Consider the following 20,433-nt stretch of genomic DNA (forward strand, 5'->3'; position numbering starts at 1 on the left):
GGTTTAAAGCACAGAACTTAAAGTAACTCTAAAATAACCGGCAGTTCAAATAATGTTACTGTCTTTAAAATAGAAAAGATTAACTAGACAGTTTTTTCAAATAAGAAGGAATGAATAACAGGAAACTTTACCTAACTAAAGTTAATAAATATGTCTCAAGTCACTTAGCTTGCTTCTTTCTTTTGTAGATGGAAGATTACTTCTCTGGAATGACTTCCTGGTTCCACTGACTCTCTCCTGATTCTCAGTTCCTCCTTCAAAGATTAGAGTACTTACCAAAGTTTTCAAAATTACCAGAGCCTCTCGTATATGACCTTACTGCTGACAATGAAAGGCAGTTTAGAATGTTCTGACAATGCCTTTCTATTACTCCTGACCAATCACAGATCTTATTTGGAATCTCCATTTTGGATTGGGAAGCTCTCCACACTCTGAACTTCAAGGTTAAGGCCCAAACCATAAAACATGTTTATCACATACTCACTCACCTAATTAAACCACAACTCCATGAAACCGGACAGTAGCCCCATGAAACCCGACACATGCACTTCTAAAAAGTTACTCCCCAGAGACTGTGGGACATGTTTTCCTTTGATGGGGTACCTTGCGGTTTTGTTGTGTGCTATTAACGTGGATTTGTGACAGTTTCTGGACTAAAGGGCCTGTGCTGAGCTGTGTTTACCCAGAGTCTGTGGGGGTCATCAGCTCACTTGGATCTGGGCCACGCATAAGTGCAATCTTGTTCTTCCTTTTATCTTTTCTTTCCTGTATGTGGCTTTGATTACCTACACTACCATCTGCTCCTGTGCAGTTTTATCCTGTGACCATGACATCAGGCCTACGTAGTCAATCGGGCAATGAAATACATTCACTACAGAAAGCGTCACATGGATTAGAGGTCAACCAAGATGGGGCAATATCCACCAGTTGTCTACCCCAGTCGCCCCAAGCTCCACAGGTGTCTAGCACACTCTGTAGGTTTTCACCCTCCTGTAACAATTCTGAGGCGCCGGAGAAGGACTTGCTTCTTAACAACATTGTGAAAGTGATCCCCGTACCAACTGACTTTAACTCCTGATGACCAGTTCAACCTTTTAACTGTGACAAACATCATATGGAACACTGTGTAAGCGGCATCTTCACCAAAAATTCAGCCGCAGTCCTTAAAACACCAAGAGCAACTTCAGTTTTTTCGCCTATCACGGGCCAACGTTTTCTAGACCACTACTTTGTGAAAACAGTGGCCACAAGGACGGAACTTAAATCTGTTCCCTCAATTAGAGGAAAGGCGATGATGGATCACTCAGTGATGGAGGTACATGTACAATGTGCCGGGCAAAAGGACCTTATGGACCTGAGTATCATAGAGTTTGTGGACCAGGCGATGGTAAACAACACTCTACAGGGGTCCCGCCTCTTGAGAATGCCGGCTGTCACACCCAACAGAATTGTGATGCATCTGTGGCTGCCTCTCCAACGGACCTTACAAACCTCATTGATAAATATTAAATCTCCAATGAACCTGACACCCATGCCCGTGACTTAACGGAATCTTCAGCTGAGGCTGGAGACCATTATGGTAATGCCCCAATGCATCACACTCGGATGAGTTAAGCGAATTCTTTCATCAACTTTTATCAAACGGTCTCTGCCTTAAAGATGGTCTTAAGCTCTTTTGTATCCCTCTATGACAACATCTGGAATGAGTTAAAATCCATGAATTCCCTCATATCTGAAGTGAATGGCAAATTAGATCATATTGGGTCTGAACTACGCTTTCTTGCAATTGGCTCTGTCCCGGGAGCTTTAGATGCGGTCTCGGTTGTTTTGATCTGAAAACCAAAGTCGTAGATGAAATTGCCATTTCGGACACCTTGTATCCACCAGTCACGGAATTGGCCCCCTCCATTGACCTTCGACTTGAACTGTGCGTTCCTATAAATCAACTATCAACTACAGGCCTACTAGATCATTACATAGCTACAATGATGACCTGGCTGCAGCTGAAACTGTCATGAGGAGGGAGATTAGGGCACTCAGAGGTGCTAGCAATGATCTTGTGGCAAGAGCATGCCACATAAAGAAGATTAAACAGAAATACAAAAACTTCTGTCAATCGTTTAAAGGGTTGCTACTACAGCATGATGCCGAGAATATGCTTTGGCTGTTGGGGCATTCTGGGCATTGATTAATGGCCAGGATCCATATTTTGTTAACTCCCAATTAAATTTGGTCTCTGAATCTGAATGGGTTTGTTTTTTTTTTAAGACTGGTTTGGAACTCCCATTGGCACTACCAACAATTTGTAGTTTCACTGTGGACACTTTCATTCTGTCAGGATCCTGAGGAAAACTTCTGGCCCCACAAACTCTCTGAAGTGATTAGTCCACCCTCTAATATGGACAGACAATGCGCTTCACACCCCAAAGGGAAAGGGGAATGGGATAAAATAACAAGGTACACGTCTTCAACACACCATAAATACTCTTGAGACCTGAAATGAGAAGGACATCATATTACCTACTGCTTACTAATCTTCCCCCAAAACTGATTAACTTTACCCCATGTTACTCTTCCATACCTAAAAACCCATGCTGATTTGCCTTGAGGTTGTCTTCAAAAGACTTAACAATGCTTCTTTCTTCCTCTTGTTTTTTTCTTTAATTATCTTTACTGCACTTTTACAATGCTTGTCAAAATCTATTCAGAGGAACATTTTTAATATTCACTGCAGTATTACCAAACCTGCACTAAAGCGTTTTCTATTTAACTTGAATGTTAGTCTGAGTCTTTAGTGAATAATTGTGCAAGAGAAATTAACTCCACCCCTAATCTTCAACCTATTTCTTTTGGACCTGGGAGAGTTCCTAGAGTCATCTGCACTGGCCAGCTCTGAAGTAAATGGGAGGAAAATATTTTGGTTGGCATATGCGTACGATATCGTCGTCCTGCATAAGACGGCAATAGGGCTGCAAAGACTGCTCACAAACCTAGAAGAATATGCTACTGCAAATGGACTAGCAACCCAAGGAAATCAAAAATGTTGGTTTTCAAACACCCGCTGAAAGAAATCAAATTTAAGAACTGGGTCCTGAATGGGCAGACTATCCCACAAGTGGAGGAATTAATCTACCTGGGGTACAAGATCTTCGCACACTCTACGGAAACGAAAATGGAGATGGACATCTTAGGCGAGATGCAAAAATTGCTTCCACATATGAAAAAAATCAAAAACAAATATTGCAAATTTTCGATTTTGCCAATGATTAAGTACTACAAGATGAAAGTAGTTCCCATCTTGCTTTATGGCTTGGAAGCCAAACCGCATCTTTGGAACCAAAACTGGTAAAAAATTGAAGGCAGGCTATGTAAAGAGGCCCTCAATTTACCATCAAGTACCCCAGGATGGCACCTGCGATTTGAACTGGGCTTTAACTCACTGGAATGCTGGGCAAAGTGGAAGTTGGTTTCACTAAATAGAGAGATTACAACACCCAGACCAAAATCTCTATATGAAGACCTAAAAAAAATGATAATCGACTCCAAATCTAAACTTCTTTGTAAACTAGAACTAAAGACCAAAAGTCTACTGGCAAACACTCAATTAGACACACAAAAACTTGCTCTGAATCCACTAAAAATAAAGGGAAATCTGGAACAGCTAGATTGGATAGAGACGATTTCAAAAGTGCGGAACTCAACACCAAAGGACACCTTCCTTATAGTGGACAAAAAATTGGGTTCACTACCTCCATATTTGGAGAAGTACCCAGATTACAAGGCGAGGGACAGCTTTTTAAGAATCAGATTGAATATATTACCCACAGGGGAAATACTGGAAATTCAACGACAGGGTGAGAATGCTATTCCACTCTGTAAAATATGTACTATTCCACAAAGTCGGTCTCTTTAACACCTTCTAATGGAGTGCGAAGTGACTTTGAACCTGAGATTCAGTACATTTGGGAGATTTGTTATTAATGAGGATAGAATTGAATCAGAACATCTCTGGAACAGAATGATTTCAGGCTATGAAACTCTTCTTACCCGGGCAGTGGTTGAAACACTAAGAGAACTATTCCTTTTAAAATAGCACATTGGCTATTGTTGGCACATTGACTCCTATAATCATCATCTGAAACTACATCTCTGATGTATAGGTTTTCTGTACATATTTTTTTCTATTTTGTTTGGAAAATGGAAACATTACACTCACTTCTTTTTTGTAAAGGTTTTAAAATCTTCATAAAACAAATTTTTAAAAAAAAATGTCTTTACTATTTACAGTCTTATTACAGTGTGCTAGAGTGTTTATTATCACTTTGATTTCAGTCTGCGGCTTCTCCGAGTAACCTTTATCACATTCACTTACTGCTGTCTTCATTTAAATGGTGCCCTCAAGTGTATTAGATCTGTCCAGGATAGAAACGCCTTTCCTAAGCGTTACAGTGGATGCCTTCTATTCTGTGCATATGCTCGCGGGAAGGATGCGCGCACGTCCACACCAAAGCCCCTTCTCACCGAGACACGAAAATTATCCTGTTCGCCCCTCTGCATAGCACTCAAAACCCTACCAACTTGAAAGGCGTGTTTTGTTCAATACAAAAATGCACCCACTGCTTCAGCTCAGCGCAACAAATCTACATCAGATCTTTTCATGGCGATCGCGTGCACTTTCTCACTCTGGATACTTTAACATAAACAAAGTTACACTGAGCTTCAAAATGATTTTGAACGCTGCCTCCAACTCTGCATTAGGGAAATACTTTTAACTCCTGATTAACAGGCTTGACTAGGTTTTTCAATATCACTAGAATTTCTCCTTTGTAAACAGTTTCTCAGATCTATCTTGCTTTACTAATCAAAATGAATCTTTCCACCAAATTGCTGGAACATGTCCCACATTAGAGCTGTTTCTTTCTCAACTTCCAGATAGGCCTAAAACTGGAGCTTTTCCACATCCGGTCCTGCCTCTTGGATTTTAGTCAACGAAAGGCAGTTCAGAACCCTTGTTAAGAATCCAAGTAACCCCAGAATTCCAGGCTGGCCTCAACAGTAGGAATCTGTGATCACTGCGCCGCCCTTAATTCCGCTGACAAAAATGTTGACTCCAACTACGGCACAGCTCAGTGATCAGATCACTTTTGCCCGCATGCCCTGGCCTGCAATCCCCCAACCTGCATCCCCCACTTATCTTTACTGTGAGCTGCCGACTGCCTTGTACCCCTGCATCGTGGGGCGGTGCTGACGCTGCTGGGTCCTTTTTTTCTTTTAACACCCCCGCAACTCCTGACCCTCATCACACCGACTAACGGGAGCGAGGGACACCCCCACAATCCCTGCTCACCTTAGTCGGGGTAATGGGTGTCGGGATTTTTGTACTGTGCTCAGCTGAAGTATTAGTAATATCGCCACAATCGTGGCAACCTTTTGGTATGATTCCCATCAGTAGCACTTCAATTGTTCCCGCCATCTTGCTCTGGCATAGACATGTCTTCCTGCAAATAGTGATTAAGGAAAAAAGGGAAAACTAATGTCTGTCTAACTAAATAAAATATAAATACCTATATACATATATGTAACCAGCATCCTGACAGTGCCTGGCTGTCCCCTTGGGACAGCCACCACCCAAAGTTTGAATGTAGCATGCATGCTCGGTCCTGCATAATAGGCAAGGGTTTTGATGCTGAACCATAGTCGACCACTGGAAGACCCATTCCAAAGAAGAAGAAAGGACGTCTGCAACTACTGCCAAGCCAACTGAGTGACACTGCAGCTCCAGCCCTTTCTTCTGTGCGACAAAGAAGATCCAGACCGGACGGCTTCCTCCCTTGCATTGGTGGGCCTAACCAATCTCCAGACCAGCTACAGTGTGAGCCATCCCACAACGAGCTGTGGCCTTCAAGCCCTACAAAAATCTGAATAACTTGGAACCTCTGGCACTGCTGCTGTGCATAGTCTCGTCAAGTGTGGTTCCAGCTGAAAACTTGTGGTCATCTGTCTGAGGCTACAGAGACTCCGTGCCAATCGTAGAAGTCCTCTTGGACTGAGAGAAGGAAGAAATCTGACAGTTGACAACCGTTATTGCTACAAAGCCTGTGTCGAGCCTGTGTTCTTCTCAGACCATCAAAGACTTAACAAACCCATTGGCAATGATGTGCCATGCAAGACTGGTTTACTACCGGAGAATTTGAGATGGCCTCCTAGCGCGCCATGCATTTACAGCAATAAGTGGCCCCAGCCTAGTGCCACCTTGCACAAGCTCTCCTTGACATCATACATTAACCCTACAGATTACTGCTTCTTTACATGGTTTCAGTGCAGAAATAGGAACTTCTCTAATTTTCTTTTGCCTGCCTTTGATGCCCTATCTGGAGAGTGCATCCCATAAAGCAATTCTAACATTGGTATTTTACATCTACGATCCCCAATGTTGCTTGAAACAAGTTTAAAAAATACTTGCTTTCTCTTTGCAGCACTGTGTGCTCCGTTATTTCTCACTTCTTCGCTAACCTGGGTGCAGTCCCCCATTTCATTTGGTCAGAACAAAAACACCTGTAAAGGATGAGGCTGGTGATTGCCCTTCCCTTGCATGCCATGTCCTACATCCGCCCCCTCCTCGACCTCAAACCTCAGCATGGTCACATTGTATGTGTCTGTTTTCCACTTAAGGGTCAGGCAGCGGAATGTTCTACTCCTCACTGCCTTCTCCTGAGGAAGTGTTTAAATTTTGAAAGCAGGCACTTATTCCCATTTTCTATATATGCCATTAATCGCAGGTGTGTGTGTGTGTGTTTGTGTGTGTGTGTCTCTCTGTCTCTAAGGTTCTCTGCAGCTGACATTGTCTGTCTTCTGCATGGGGAACCTCCACCCAATAGCTTGCTGTCTATCCATATTAAATTTCTTCTTTGAAACTGATTTTACCCATATGCTACCTAAGGCCACCGACGGGGCTAGTGCTGTAGTCACTAATCCTTTTCTAGAAGTGCTTCAACTGCTTGTTAAGCACTCGTTCAGCAGAGTGTCTCTGACGGCTGATGGCGAAGTGAGTACCTAGAAGGAAATATTAACCACTTAAGTTTGAAACCCACTTCTAGGGGAATACATGGTTGTAACACTACTCCAAAGGAGACCTGGTCACCAAGGCAAAGTGATTAGGATTATGAGTCCAATATTATATAGGTTTTAAATCACGTAATACTGCCCGTCTCACTTCCCCTCTCTCTGTTTTCAGGTGTCAGGAAGCCCTCACATACCTGGTGTATGCCTACCAGAGTAACACCACGCTGCTCCAGCAGGGACAAAGCAGAGGCGTTGAGCAATCTCTGGTTGCACTGTACCGAAGAAAGTGCCTCTTGGTATGTATGCGTTTGTCCGAGGGAGAATTCATGTGTCGTTAGCCTTTTGGACTCCTTTTGAGTATTCACAGGTGCTATGACTATCTGATACTATTTCTGCAAGGCTAACGGTGCTTCTATTGTGCTTACCAGTGCACCTCAACCTGTACAGAGAATCCTCTCTGTAACAAATGCCCATTTCTTTATACAAATGCTTCCAGTTTTATTTTTGTAATCGCACTAAACCTTTATAAACCTTCATTCACAAAGTAGTCTCCATTCTGTGTAGCCATCTGCGCTGGGTAGTTCAAGCATGCTAGAGTTTGTTGAATATACTATATAGCAAAGTTCTTGAAACGCCTTTCGAATTGTATTAAACTTGCATAACTGGCCATCATGTTGAAATCATGGTGCTATACGTTTAAATTAATGTTTCGCAATTCCTAGTAACTGCTTGAAGGGACTTTGTAAGTCTATTTGACGTTGCATTCCTGTGCAAAGTCGAATTTGTTGGTTGTTAGGTTAGATTTTTTAATGTATGCCAAATCGCCCTCACTTGTGAGACCCCCCAGTACATTTTGCTGGACTTGTGGGTGTCTTTTCTATATTCCTGGGTGGTGGGAACTTTTTCCCCTCACTCACCCTTTCTTTTACTCTGGCTATGGGAGTCATTTTTTTCTCCCCATACTTTATTTTTGGAGTCATGTTTTCCTCCAACTTTAATAGGCATCTTTTGCTACAACAGCACTCTCTGTGCAGTGTGGCCGCAAGCCCCTTGGGTTTCCCTTTGTGTTTTCTTTTATATTCCTTGTGTGAATTACTGGTCCCAAGGGTAGAGGGATACATTTTATCCTTCTTACCTTTTTATATTGCGAGATCACCACACCCCACCTTATGTGGATTGCTGCAGGTTGCATAGTATCCCCTTTATCACTGCTCCTGTAACATTTCTGTCAGTGACCAGCATACCTGAATGGCTGGTGGAGGTGGATGTGTTCTACTGACCTTTGGGTTATTTTTACCCACAGGCTGTGTTCACAGCCCTGGTAATGCACAGAAGGGTCACCATTGACCCAAAATGGTGGTTGTATTCTTTTCTCCAAAGAACTACAAAGGACTGGTTTTTTTTGTAAAAAGAGGCCTAGGACAATGCCCAATTGAACTTGTATTGTTACAAACAGATGGTCCTAGCTCCTCTCAAATCCTCACCCTTAAAGATCCAACAGCAATAGTTTGGATACCTAACGAGCTGCCCTCCTCAGATGCAACAGACTGCACTCACAAGCGACATTAAAAAAATATATGTATATTTTATTACAAAATTCATTTCATATAAAAAAGTTCTTTTCATATATATACAACCAGTATTTCAACCACAGTAATCCATATATGTGAAGCAACAAAACAAACCTCAAGTGGAAAAAATATAAAAAAAGTGTATACAAAAAAATCCGAAAAGAAAACAAAACACCAAGGATAGAACTAAAGGGGTTCTGTGTTAAACTTAAGAACAAACACCTGCACCTTTAATAGACAGAAAAACAGTAAAGCAGTTGAAATAATAAATATTTCTCATTACAGGTTGTTAATAATATAACACACACACATCCAATTGTATACCAAACAACACATAAACAATACACAATATCTAACATTAGCATCTTGAGTACAAATACCAATCTGATGTCTAATTGTGGATCTGTTATATTAATATTAAGATCCTATTATTGTTTCTAAGTAGACAGCAGCTTTTGATGCTTAATTAAAACCGTGACCGTTATCTCACAGCCAGAGAGACCCGACATGTTTCATTCCCATATTTCTTCAAGAGAATTGTTCACGGGAAATTCTTCAGGGGGGATGTACTGTAGACAACAATCGGAATTACACACACTTAAACCAATTCTGAGTATTGTTAGTGCAACCAGATGCAAGCAAGCGGGGGGCAGCTCTTTGATGACAGGCTCTGAACACAGAATGGTGTCGGCCTCACTGCCAACTTGTGATTAGTAGCAGGGGTAAAGGAAGAATCTTCGCATGGGGAGCTTCCACCCTCTCAGGCTCGGAGTCTTGTAAGTACAATGGCGGCAACAATTCGAAGTCTTAATACAGCCGAAGATTTCAAAAAGGCAGGCACGATGTCAGCCGTTCGCTCATTCATCGCAATCAAGAGCACTTTGCTGTGTCTGAGCTCGCGGCGGACAATCCCCTCGGCGCGTGCCGCAGCTCAGCCGACCCCGCAGAGGGTGCGCGCGAGCTCCTGCGTCCCAGCGCGCGGAAACGTCCACTCGCCCAGCTCGTGCCGTAGTGCCTCGCTTTCAGCGCCACACGCCTTTGTGCGAACGTGCCATTTCTTGTGTGCTTGTTCTTTCTTGGTCCTTCTGCTGTGCTGGGTGGGAGGGATCCTGGTTTGACATTTGTCTTTGGCGGGAAACCCGCCCAGGCCCCAGAGTGTCTGTGAAGACAGGAAACGAAGTCTGAAACTCTGCAGTCCTTTGTCTTCTGGCATGCCTGCCTGGAACCAGGTCCACGTTTTGAATGTTGCACGAGTGCTGATTGGCTGGGTTCCCGAGTAAATGTCTTGGATCCGGAGACTGAAACAAGTCAACCATTGGAGTTTAATACAATGAGGAAGAAGAGAAGACCCCTGTAGCTACTTCCAGTGACTGGAAATGCCTGCTGAGTAACCGCTGCTGTGCTGGCCCTTTCTTCCATGCGACAGAGGAGACCCAAAGAGGACGTCTCCTTGTCTTGTGCTGTGGGACCAATCAGTCTTAAGAAGACCTGCATTTCGAGCCATCCCATGATGTGCTGCAACCTCCTGGGCTGCAGACTGCCAATACCCTGGGACCTCGAGGCAGAGTGCTGTGCATCATCTTCTGAATGAAGGAATCCAGCTGAAACTTCAATGGACTTCTGCTGGACCTCCAGAAACAAGATTCCACTCCTTGAAGTCCTCTCACCAGATTGCTGGACCGAGATAGCGAGGCAAATCGATCAGACAACCATTCTTCATCTGGTGTCTTGGAAAGGCCGCCAAATCCACAGAGGCCTGAAAAGCTAAGAAGAATACTTTGCTGGGAGCCTTCCCCCTCGACTGCTGCAGAGAAATCCCTTCCTTTGTTTTTCTTTATTCTGAAGACCAAGAATCCAGTGACCGGGTCCTGCAGCTCCTGCATCATGAGCACATCCGCCTGCATCATCTTCATTGCTGTGGTACTGTGAGACTCGAGGTAAAACTTACCTAGAGTTAAGTCCCTCCTGTGTAGCTAGGGGGTAGTTCATATAGTTGGGAGTTCGCACATCCATGTTCGCCAAGGTCTAAGGCTGGAACGCATTCAGGAAGCCTTCTACGAAGTAGACTAAGTCCCTGAACAATTTTACCCACAAGAACTGTTACTTAACTACTACAGAATTTTTCCACAGGAACACTTGCCTTTTCTACAGTTTGTGCCTGCCTTTTTGATCTCCAATCTGACTCTGAAAGAGACTCTGAGCTAGATAGGAAGCAGTCCTAAAGCCTAGGCTCTGTGAAGAAATTTAGTAACTTACCTTGCATTGGTGTTAATGTCATAAGGATCTGGGATGTCATAAGGATCTGAAACAAAGTTTGTGCTTACCTTTAGATTGTGTCTACTATTCTAAAAAAATATTACAAGTCACTGTATTATTCTTGAAACAGAATAGGACACAAAGTTATTGCTCAACGTTGAATTACATAATGGGGGGTGGGTGTGTGTGTGTGTGTGTGTGTGTGTGTGTGTGTGTGTGTGTGTGTGTGTGTGTGTGTATATATATATATATATATGTATATATATATATGTATATATATAGATGTTTAAGGTGAGTCGGCCTCCAGTAGGAACCCCTCAAAATTCTATCGTTAATAACTTTTGATTCAAGTAATGGATCTGATGGAAATTCCGTACGTGATAAGGGAATCGCAGGCACCCCCAAACTGCAAACTTTTGTAAAGGTTAGTTAACAAAATATAAAAGTTATTAAGAAGACAAAATATTTTTGTCTCAAAGTGCGGCCTACTTCCCATTAGTTTCCCATAGACAAACAAGGTCAATTTGTGCCAAAGCGCACAGCCCAAACCGTTGGATGGATTTCGACCAGGTCCGAAAAAACATGGGCTTTCAGCGTTGACATGCGATCCATGCGTGGTTTGGGGTTATTCTGTGCAGTATTTATTTAAATATTTGACGGAGAAGGTGGTACCCCCTTCTCCAAAATAGATAGCTATATATCGGGATTTACCTGAAAACGGGTTTTGTTTTAGAAATGTAACGATTGCCATCGTGTTTTTCTCTTGATGCAAGAGATATTTGAGGTTATAGCTGAGGACATGGGGAAAATAGGAAGAAAGCTATTTGCAGGTCAAAAAACATGCACATGCCATCAGACTAGAGGTGGGGGGGCTAGAGGGCACCAATTGAAATTTGGGAGTTGGAGGGGGTCTAGGGACCGAGTTTGCAAAACAGCTTTCTGTAGCCCAGCTATAGCCTCGAATAGCAGACATCTTCAAGCAAACTGCGTTACAGAAACAGCATGTGTTGTAGGGGGAATGGAGAGAGCAGGGGAGGTGAGGAGGCTATCTGGTGAGTGGGGGGAGCTGACGCAGATGAGAGGTCACTTGGTGAGGGCCTGGGGAGGCAGGAAAGCCATTTTTCCCCCTGTTGTGCCCGTATTATCCTACTTGTTTGGAAAAAAAAATATATGTATATGGTAAGGGAATAGGGGAGATTGCGGGGGGTCTCCCCCTCCCCCCCCGCATTTTCGACCAAAAAACAAGCAAACAATTTGGTCAATGGAAAATGGTCAAATATTTTCGACCAAGTAGACCTAAACCGTTTTGCCGATATTCGCAGCTATATGCGACGCTACAAAGGACTACGGGTAGCTGGGGTATGCGTAGTTCAGTAGCCAAGGTTACAGGTTTTTATTAAGAGATTTTTACAGCTATAGTGACGTCGGGGGCGAAAAATCACTGGTCATTGCAGAAGGCCATGGCAAGTGAGACAATTGCCATCCAGGTCTCCCACCTACGCAGTAACCAGGACAGACCCTCCTTAGCTTCAAAGGGAGGAAGGGGCCAGCCTCCTCGGGCCATGTTGGCCGATAAATGAGCCAAAGTTACAAGACCGCTTAGAATAAACGGGGCAGCCCTTTCATTGCTTTGAAGATAAGGGTTAGTCTCAGTTATTGCATGGATGTGCCACCAAATTGGCATCCGATTTATTTTATTTTTTAAAACCGTGCTGCTGTCAGTCCTTGAAGGTTTTGCACTCTGAGACAATTTTTGGCCTTTTGCTGAATTGCATTATGGTATTTGTAGTCAATAATAAAAAATATATATATTTACAGCAACAGTGGGTTTCCCATCCCGGCAGTAACTGAGGCAAACCTTGCTTAGTTTCAGAGCGAGGAAGGGGTCGGCCCCCTAAGACCATATTGTCTAATAAATGAGGCCACCTTTACAAGACCATGGTCTAATGTGACTAGATCCTTCCTCGCTTTGAAACTAAGCAGGGTCAGTCCTGGTTACTGCATGGATGGAAACAGTCCCAAATGCGGTGTGTTTTCTTAGTTTTAAATATCTCTTAACGCCCAGCATCCACATTATTTGTTTTTAAACCGTGCTGTCATACCTTGAATGTTTTGTACTCGGAGACAATTTTGTTGCCTTTTGCTGAATTGTATTGTGGTAGTTTTAGTCTCAGTCAAGATGGGGGTAATAATACCGCAACTGTACACTTTTTGCCTAGCATAGTTCTATAAGGATTTATATAGGAGTGACACTATGGTATGTGTACTTTTCAAGTTAGCTTTATAAAGCACAACATTGGTGAAAGCCAGACATTGGAGTGAGGAGGTGAAATGATGAGAGGGCAAGTCAATCAAGTATTTGCTCGCAATGTTGCAAGAGAGTTTGCAATCCTGTACACTGGTGTGGTTATTTTCCACTAATTGTGGCTGCTTTTCAGGGCACCAGTAAAGGGCATGTGTAGGTGGAAAGCACAACTTTCAGAAGGCGGGCGCAACCCTTTGGTTTTTTGAGGTTGGCAAGCTTGCTCAAGTATTTGTCTACCAGGATTTTACTCAGGTTGTCATGTTCCCAGTAAAGACGCATACTCACAAGACCACAAGCACTTGTTTCGTATTGGAATTTTATTTTCCATCGAATATTTCACTACAGGTTGCTGGGTTTAAAAGGTGAGCACCTTTTATACTTTGCCAGCATATTTATTGGAACATTTCCTCTGTTTATTTTTTGTTCTGGTGTTCATTGCTTTTTTTTAAAGGTCCAATGCTATTTTTTTCTTGTGCACTTTCGTCTAAGGAGTAGGTCTATACTATATTTGTATATTTCATTTAAAGATATATCTTCACTTACTGTGCATATATTCATGGGTGCCAGATTTAGATTTTCGCTATGGGGGCAAAAGTACCTGGGCATATGTTTTTGCAGCTAGTCATTTTTTTCCCTTTTACGTGCTGCTTAAATGCGGATAGTTGGGGTTGTGCGATGTATGACAACCGTCACCAAGAGACCGGCCATAAAGTTTTATTAAAGTGTGTGATCCTCAGCAAATAATTTAATCGCACAAGCCATTAACTAAAACATGAGTTCTCAAAGCATGCAATCTTTTATACATAATGGAAAAAAATAGATATACAGCTGCAGTGACATTGGGGATGAAAAATCACTGGTGACCCAAGTCTCCCTTCCATGCAGTAACCAGAACTGACCCTGCTTAGCTTCAAAGTGAGGAAAAGACCAGCTCCCTCAGGCCATGGTGCCTGATAAGTGAGGCAAAGTTACAAGACCACTTAGAGCAACATGTCTTGGGGGTGCCGGCCCCTTCCTCACTTTGAAGCTAAGCAGTACTGTGCGTTTATTCCTGGGTGCCAGCATTTGATTTTCGCTATGGGTGCAGAAACTTTCTAGGCATATGTTATTCTTGCAGCTTCCCATTTTATTCCTGTTTATGTGCTGCTTAAATGTAGCTAGTTGGGCTTGTGTGATGTATGACCGGTCACCAAGAGACTGCCATAAAACAAGGGGCTTGGAGCACAGGACAGGAAATTTTGGCACAGCTAGTTAGCCGCACGCATTTATGCTGCAACTGTTTCGCCACAGGTCCCCTTTCGGCGTGCACAGTTGGATGCAGCCAGTTGGGTGCAGGGACCTCTCGGCGCAAGGATGTTTTGGCTTCTTGCTGGTGCTAGCAAGGGATGCATCAAGAAACTCCAGATTCTCCAGAATGATGCTGTCCGGATTATTAAGGGCACTACAAGACGAGAACCAGTATCCATACACAGGAGAGAGCTCCTCCGGCTTTCGATGGATGCCAGAATATGTTTTAAATTAAACAACATTGTATATAAGTGCTTCTATGGAAAAGCACCTTAATATTTGCAGGAAAGACTGACTGTGGAACACATTACCAAAATAACCCAGTGAAAAATCTGCTTGGCTCAACCAAGATTTAAGAGTCCAAGGTAATAGACGCTCCTTTGCTTGACAGGCTGAAGTGATGTGGAACTTACTCCCGGTGGAGATGCGTCAGCAGCGTAAACCATGCAGTGTTTAGGAATAGTCTTAAAACTCTACTATTCACCTAGGTTGTGATCTGTTTGTGATGTTGGTTTCTGTGTTTGCGCCCCGATGCCTGTGGGCTCCGGCGCAATATAAATAAATAAACATAAACAAACAATTGGCATGAACCTTGTAATATGGATTAAACGTGAAACACATTTATTTACTGCAACATTATAAAACAGAATGGAACACGTATTAAACCATCTCTGGGCAACATTATAAAACTGAAAAGGTCGCAATTGATGCGGCATGAACTTGAAGGCGCTTTGCATTTTGTACTTCTCCGCGCAAGGATGTTTTGGCGCGATAGGTCGCAATTGGCATGAACCTGCAGGCACTTTGCATTTTGTAATATGGATTAAACGTGAAAAACATTTATTTACTGCAACATTATAAAACAGGATGGGACATGTATTGCACCATCTCTGGGCAACATTATAAATCTGAAAAAACTAAATAAAAACACATTTGTTCTGAACGCTGCCTTCGAGAACCCTGTCCTGAAGGAGTTCAAGCCGCAGCACTTTACCATTATGCTACAATGATATTATTGTTTGGATTCTCACAAGTTTCATAATTAGCCTTTTACAATTGGACACACTAAATTGTAGACTAAGTATAAAATGTATGCACCGTGAAGCACTAAGCAATTGTGGTGTAGTGGTTGAATGCTGGTCCTTGATCTCTGGCAGACCAGGGTTCAAGATTTTTTATTTAAAACAGTTTATTTGGGTAAACACTGTATTATGGACTATGTAGTCTTAACATGCATGCCTTTAATCCATGTGGCCTCCTTCATGGAAACGTTCATGCAATCACTGCATGATTTTAAGAAGGTCTTTTGAGCTGCACTACCAATGTTTTAATAATAGTTGTGCATCTTCCATAGCATGTGAGCTAGCACAAACAAGACTTTCTTTGCAGTTGAAGGGAGGGGCTTGCCACACAGTCCCATTATTCCCTTAATATATTGCACTACTTTTAGACTTTGAAAACAGTGGGTGCAAGTAGGCACCAACGCTCTCCACACCCTTATTCTCACTATCCACAGCAGAGAAAAATGTTTTACTCTAAACCCCCCTCCCCCCAGCTTTGTTTCTACACTACCATCATCCACCTTCCGCTATTGCCATTCAAATCAAACACATAGAGGTGCAGGAGTGAATATAGCCAAGTGGCATGTCTTGTATTATTGTTATATGCCACATGTCCCTTGTTATTTGGAAGACGATCATTCAGGTTTTCTTTTTACTTTGCATTTTGGGACTGTATTACAGGACACTTAATGGACAAAACTACAACTTACAAAATGCAACAAAAAAACAAGAACTGGATGGTCATCTTCTGAATTAAACGGAGAGATAGACACACAGAAACTGAAAACTCACACTCGACGTGTCACAATGCTCACATACACACACGGGTGCACACACACACTAACACTCGCCTTCACTGATAAAATACACACACACACACACACACGTACACACACACACGTACACACACACGTACACACACACGTACACACACACGTACACACACACACGTACACACACGTACACACACACACGTACACACACACGCCTCTTCACACCATGTACACACACACCTCTTCACACCATGTACACACACACACTTGCATCAAACACACACTGCATGCACACCCTTTCAGATGACATGCACACCCTCACACCACGCATTCCCTCTTTACACTGCACATATATTCAAAAAGAGGACTGCACGGTCTCTGGGCAACATTACAAAATAGAAAAACTAAATAAAAAAGAAAATCATATTTATGCTGAACGCTGCCATCAGAGAACCCTATGCTACAATGATGTTCTTGTTTGGATTCCCACAAGTTTCATACCAAGCCTTTTCTCATTGAACATATTAAATTATAGGCTAAGTATGAAATGTATGCCCCATGAAGCACTAAGCCGTTGTGGCCTAGTGGTTAAATGCTGGACCTTGAACTCTGGCAGGCCCGAGTTCAAGGCTGTATGTTTTCTGTTTTATTGAACTAATTAATTTAATTAAAAGAAAAGCAACGCAACTGGGAGGTGGCGAGGTTTGTTGCAGTGCAGTCCTGTGATCTTATTTGGCATGAGGGCGTTTAGACGTGGCTGCATGGTCAACAACGTCCAAACATCCTGCATGCCAAAAAAGCAGCGCCAGAATGGCTTTCGTTCCGAAAAGTGCGCACCAAAATGGGCGCTGCAGCGGAATGGCCGCGCCATATTGGCACACGATAAAATGACGCAGCCAAAAAGTGGTGTACCACTTGGAGCACGCTGCTTAACCAAAGTGTGTGCTTCATGGCAAATAACTTAATCTCACTGCGCATTGCCTAAAAACATGGTGAGTTCTCAAACCCTGCAATCCGAAGACCATGCTAGTGGTCTGGAAGCGTTCTAAAAATCTATGGCATAACAAAACCTTTGAAATTCAAGGAAAAAACTTTAGTTGCAGGGATGTTGAGTAGAGAACTTAACGCAACAAAACCCCTGAAATTCAGCTAAAGCCACCTTAACTTCGCACTCCCTGTTGCGCAACCTGTGACCACAATGATGACATCACAGATCACATCACTGGTGACAGCACTAATTACATTGATTATAACTAATGACATCAATAATGGAATTAGACATAACATTTATAAATTAGCTTATGAAAGGTTTGATTACCTTAACAATTTAGGCCGTTGACTTGGCCACGACAAAGGCTGGGCTCACTGGCCAGCACCAAAGGCCATACAAATACCAATGTGCATGGATAAAAGCCATGCCTAGTAGCCCATCCCTGTTTTAAAATACAGTGGGCAACGCTGAAAGCTGTAGTCAGTGGGCAAGGCCATAGTTAGTGCCCATTAATATGTCAGAATATACAGTCAGCACAGCCAAAGGCTGTGGCCACTGGTTAGTATTGTGTTGACCATGGCTAGTGGCTGGTTAGTGTGGTATAATACACAGTGGGCAGGATCGAAGGCCATCGCTAATTGCATTTTATTATTTTAAAATGTACAGTGGACATGACCAAAAGATGTACAAACTGCTCAAGCTCAAAGGACATGGCTAGTGGCCCATTTATATATTAGAATATATAGTGGGCACAGCCAAAGATTGTGGCCACTGGCCAGTATTGTGCTTGTGGCTAGTGCCTGACCAGTGTATATAATATACAGTGGACACGGTTGAAAGAATGTATTCACTGGTAAAGGCCAAAATCTATGGTTGGTAGCCTGTTGGTTTTTTAAAATATGCAGTACACATGCGAAAAGGTTGTGACCACTGTCCATAACTGAAGTCCCTGACTAGTACCCATTCAAGTGTTTAAATATATTTGGCCGTGCAATACCAGCTACTGTTCTAATGTAATTAGTGATGTCATCAGTGATGTGATCTGTGATGTCATCATTCTGGTCAAAGGCAGCGCAACAGGGGGCCCACGGTTAAGGTGGCTTTAGATGAATTCCAGGGGTTTCGTTCCGTTGTAACCTTAACATCCCTGCAACTGACACACACACACAAATATATGCTACAAGTTCATCCTACAGCCCTCTCTTCCTCCTAAGATGAGTCTGGCTGCTCTGCCATTGCTACTTAGCTTGAGTGGTGAAGACTTATACTAGAAGTTGGAGCTCTCTATTGCCAAGTAGAGTCTTATAAAGTCCTTTGGGTGAAAACTCCCCAACATTGATCACATGGAAAAGTGTAGTTGAAGTTAAGTTAGTCTAGAAGTAAAGTTGATTCACATTATACAGTGGGCTATCGGTGTATTTCTTATTTTTATTATTGCCGGTGGAATTAGACAGGCTTCGCCCTGTTTTTAATTAACATGTGCTGTTTTGTTTCTGCCATGGTGCCACTAGGAGCTCAATGATGCAGCAGCTTCCATGTTTGAAAGTGGCCAGGAGGACAGCGTGTCGGAGGCTGCCACCATCATGAATGAGCTGATTATACCGTCAATGCAGCTGATTGTGAACTGCAGCCTTTCCCAGGAAGACCTCGATGCCATTGAGGTCATGAGGAACCGCTGGTGCTCCTACCTGGGCCAGGACATAGATGGTGAGTCTCTCGGAGTCCAATCTTTAGCGTTTAAAGGGTCTGCTTTGATGACTATCTCTCTGTGCAAGAAATTAAGTTTGACAAAATGGGTTGCATATTCACTCTTATTTGTATCTGAAAATGCCATCAGTTGTGGTTTAAAAGCATCTGCTGCTTGTGACATTATATACAACTGGTAAAAGCTTAGTTTGATATGTGATACAAGGTTTTGAAACATACTAACGTTACTCAAATGCTGTTTTGTACATTTTTTCCTATACCGAGTGGTATGTTGTGTTTGACAAAGGCTGGAACGCCCTACCTCCTAGACATCAGAGCCGACCCTTCCCATGCCTCATTTCGCAGAAAACTTAAGGACTGGTTCTTCACATCCAATTTGTAGCACTCCTTCAGTGAGAGTACTTGTCAAACATTCCCTCAATGCATACACTATCATCACTATACAATATCACTGCTTCTGTAAATACATCTTTTTACTACATCTGTAAATTACTTATGTGAATAAGACTGTACATGTAAATCTTATTGATTATTACTGTATCTGTTTATACTTATTGGATAAATGTATCTGTTAATATCTCATGTCTGCAAATATGTTTAATCTGATATATGTCAAGCCTATGTCTTCCATTGTTGCCTTTGGTAACTCTTGTAATGTGTATTACCTGGTCTCCAGTGCCCAGATACCCATGGGTTCGGCACGCTCTACAAATGTTAAATAAATGGAACAAAGAATGTTTTGAGATAAAAAATAGGATCCCTGCCCTGTACATAAGTGTTTGTCTTTGACTGTTATTGTTTAGATACCCCCTGCATTTCTTACTTTTAACCTTTAATGTTTAGGATCTCCAGCTCTGCATGCCTTTTTACCACTGGCCTCCGAGCGTAATCCCAGTTGCATACTTTGGTCTGGCCTTTTATGTTGTAAACCATTGTTTTTGCAAAGGTCACTGCCTGTTTTGTTTGTTTTATTTTGTAGCAAAGTAGACGATTTCTTGCAAATAGGGCCTATATGTAGGCTTTGACTGCCTACAGGCAGTGAAGCCCTACATATCAGTAACTAAATGCAGCTGTCTGTTCCTCATGAGGAAAAATACATACAAAGGGGCTTCTGGCCCCAGCATGCGATCTAAAGTGGCTGTACCTTTCCTGTTGCAGTCTCGACACTGCAAGGGTGGTGGGGAAAGGGGAATGGACAAAATAACAAACACGAGATCTGTATGACCCAAACATCAGTAGTCCGTAAGAGTCTCTAGTGATTCTTCTCCATTGTAAATTGCATAACTTGGGACAGGTTTCACCTGTAGCCATCTGCTAAGGGACTGCACCTCTGGACTTCTTAGAACTCTATAATGGCTGAAGGACCTGTTCTTATGCTGCCTTCTGGTTATTCCACAAATATCACTCTGAATGTATATGC

At 42.7% G+C, this 20,433-nt stretch overlaps 1 protein-coding gene across 4 annotated transcripts in view; it reads left to right on the forward strand.

Moving 5' to 3' along the window:
- The window catches only part of USP28 (ubiquitin specific peptidase 28), a 977,853-nt gene that overhangs the window by 787,830 nt on the left and 169,590 nt on the right, over positions 1–20,433 (forward strand). For all 4 annotated transcript variants that reach the window (XM_069614230.1, XM_069614233.1, XM_069614232.1 and 1 more), the window contains 2 exons: positions 7,235–7,358; positions 18,818–19,013. In XM_069614230.1, coding sequence (XP_069470331.1) covers positions 7,235–7,358; positions 18,818–19,013 — 320 coding nt within the window. The remainder of the gene's footprint in view (positions 1–7,234; positions 7,359–18,817; positions 19,014–20,433) is intronic.

This window comes from Ambystoma mexicanum, chromosome 9, assembly GCF_040938575.1.
Source record: "Ambystoma mexicanum isolate Mex_15411 chromosome 9, UKY_AmexF1_1, whole genome shotgun sequence".
In the NCBI taxonomy this organism is placed as follows: Eukaryota; Metazoa; Chordata; class Amphibia; order Caudata; family Ambystomatidae; genus Ambystoma; species Ambystoma mexicanum.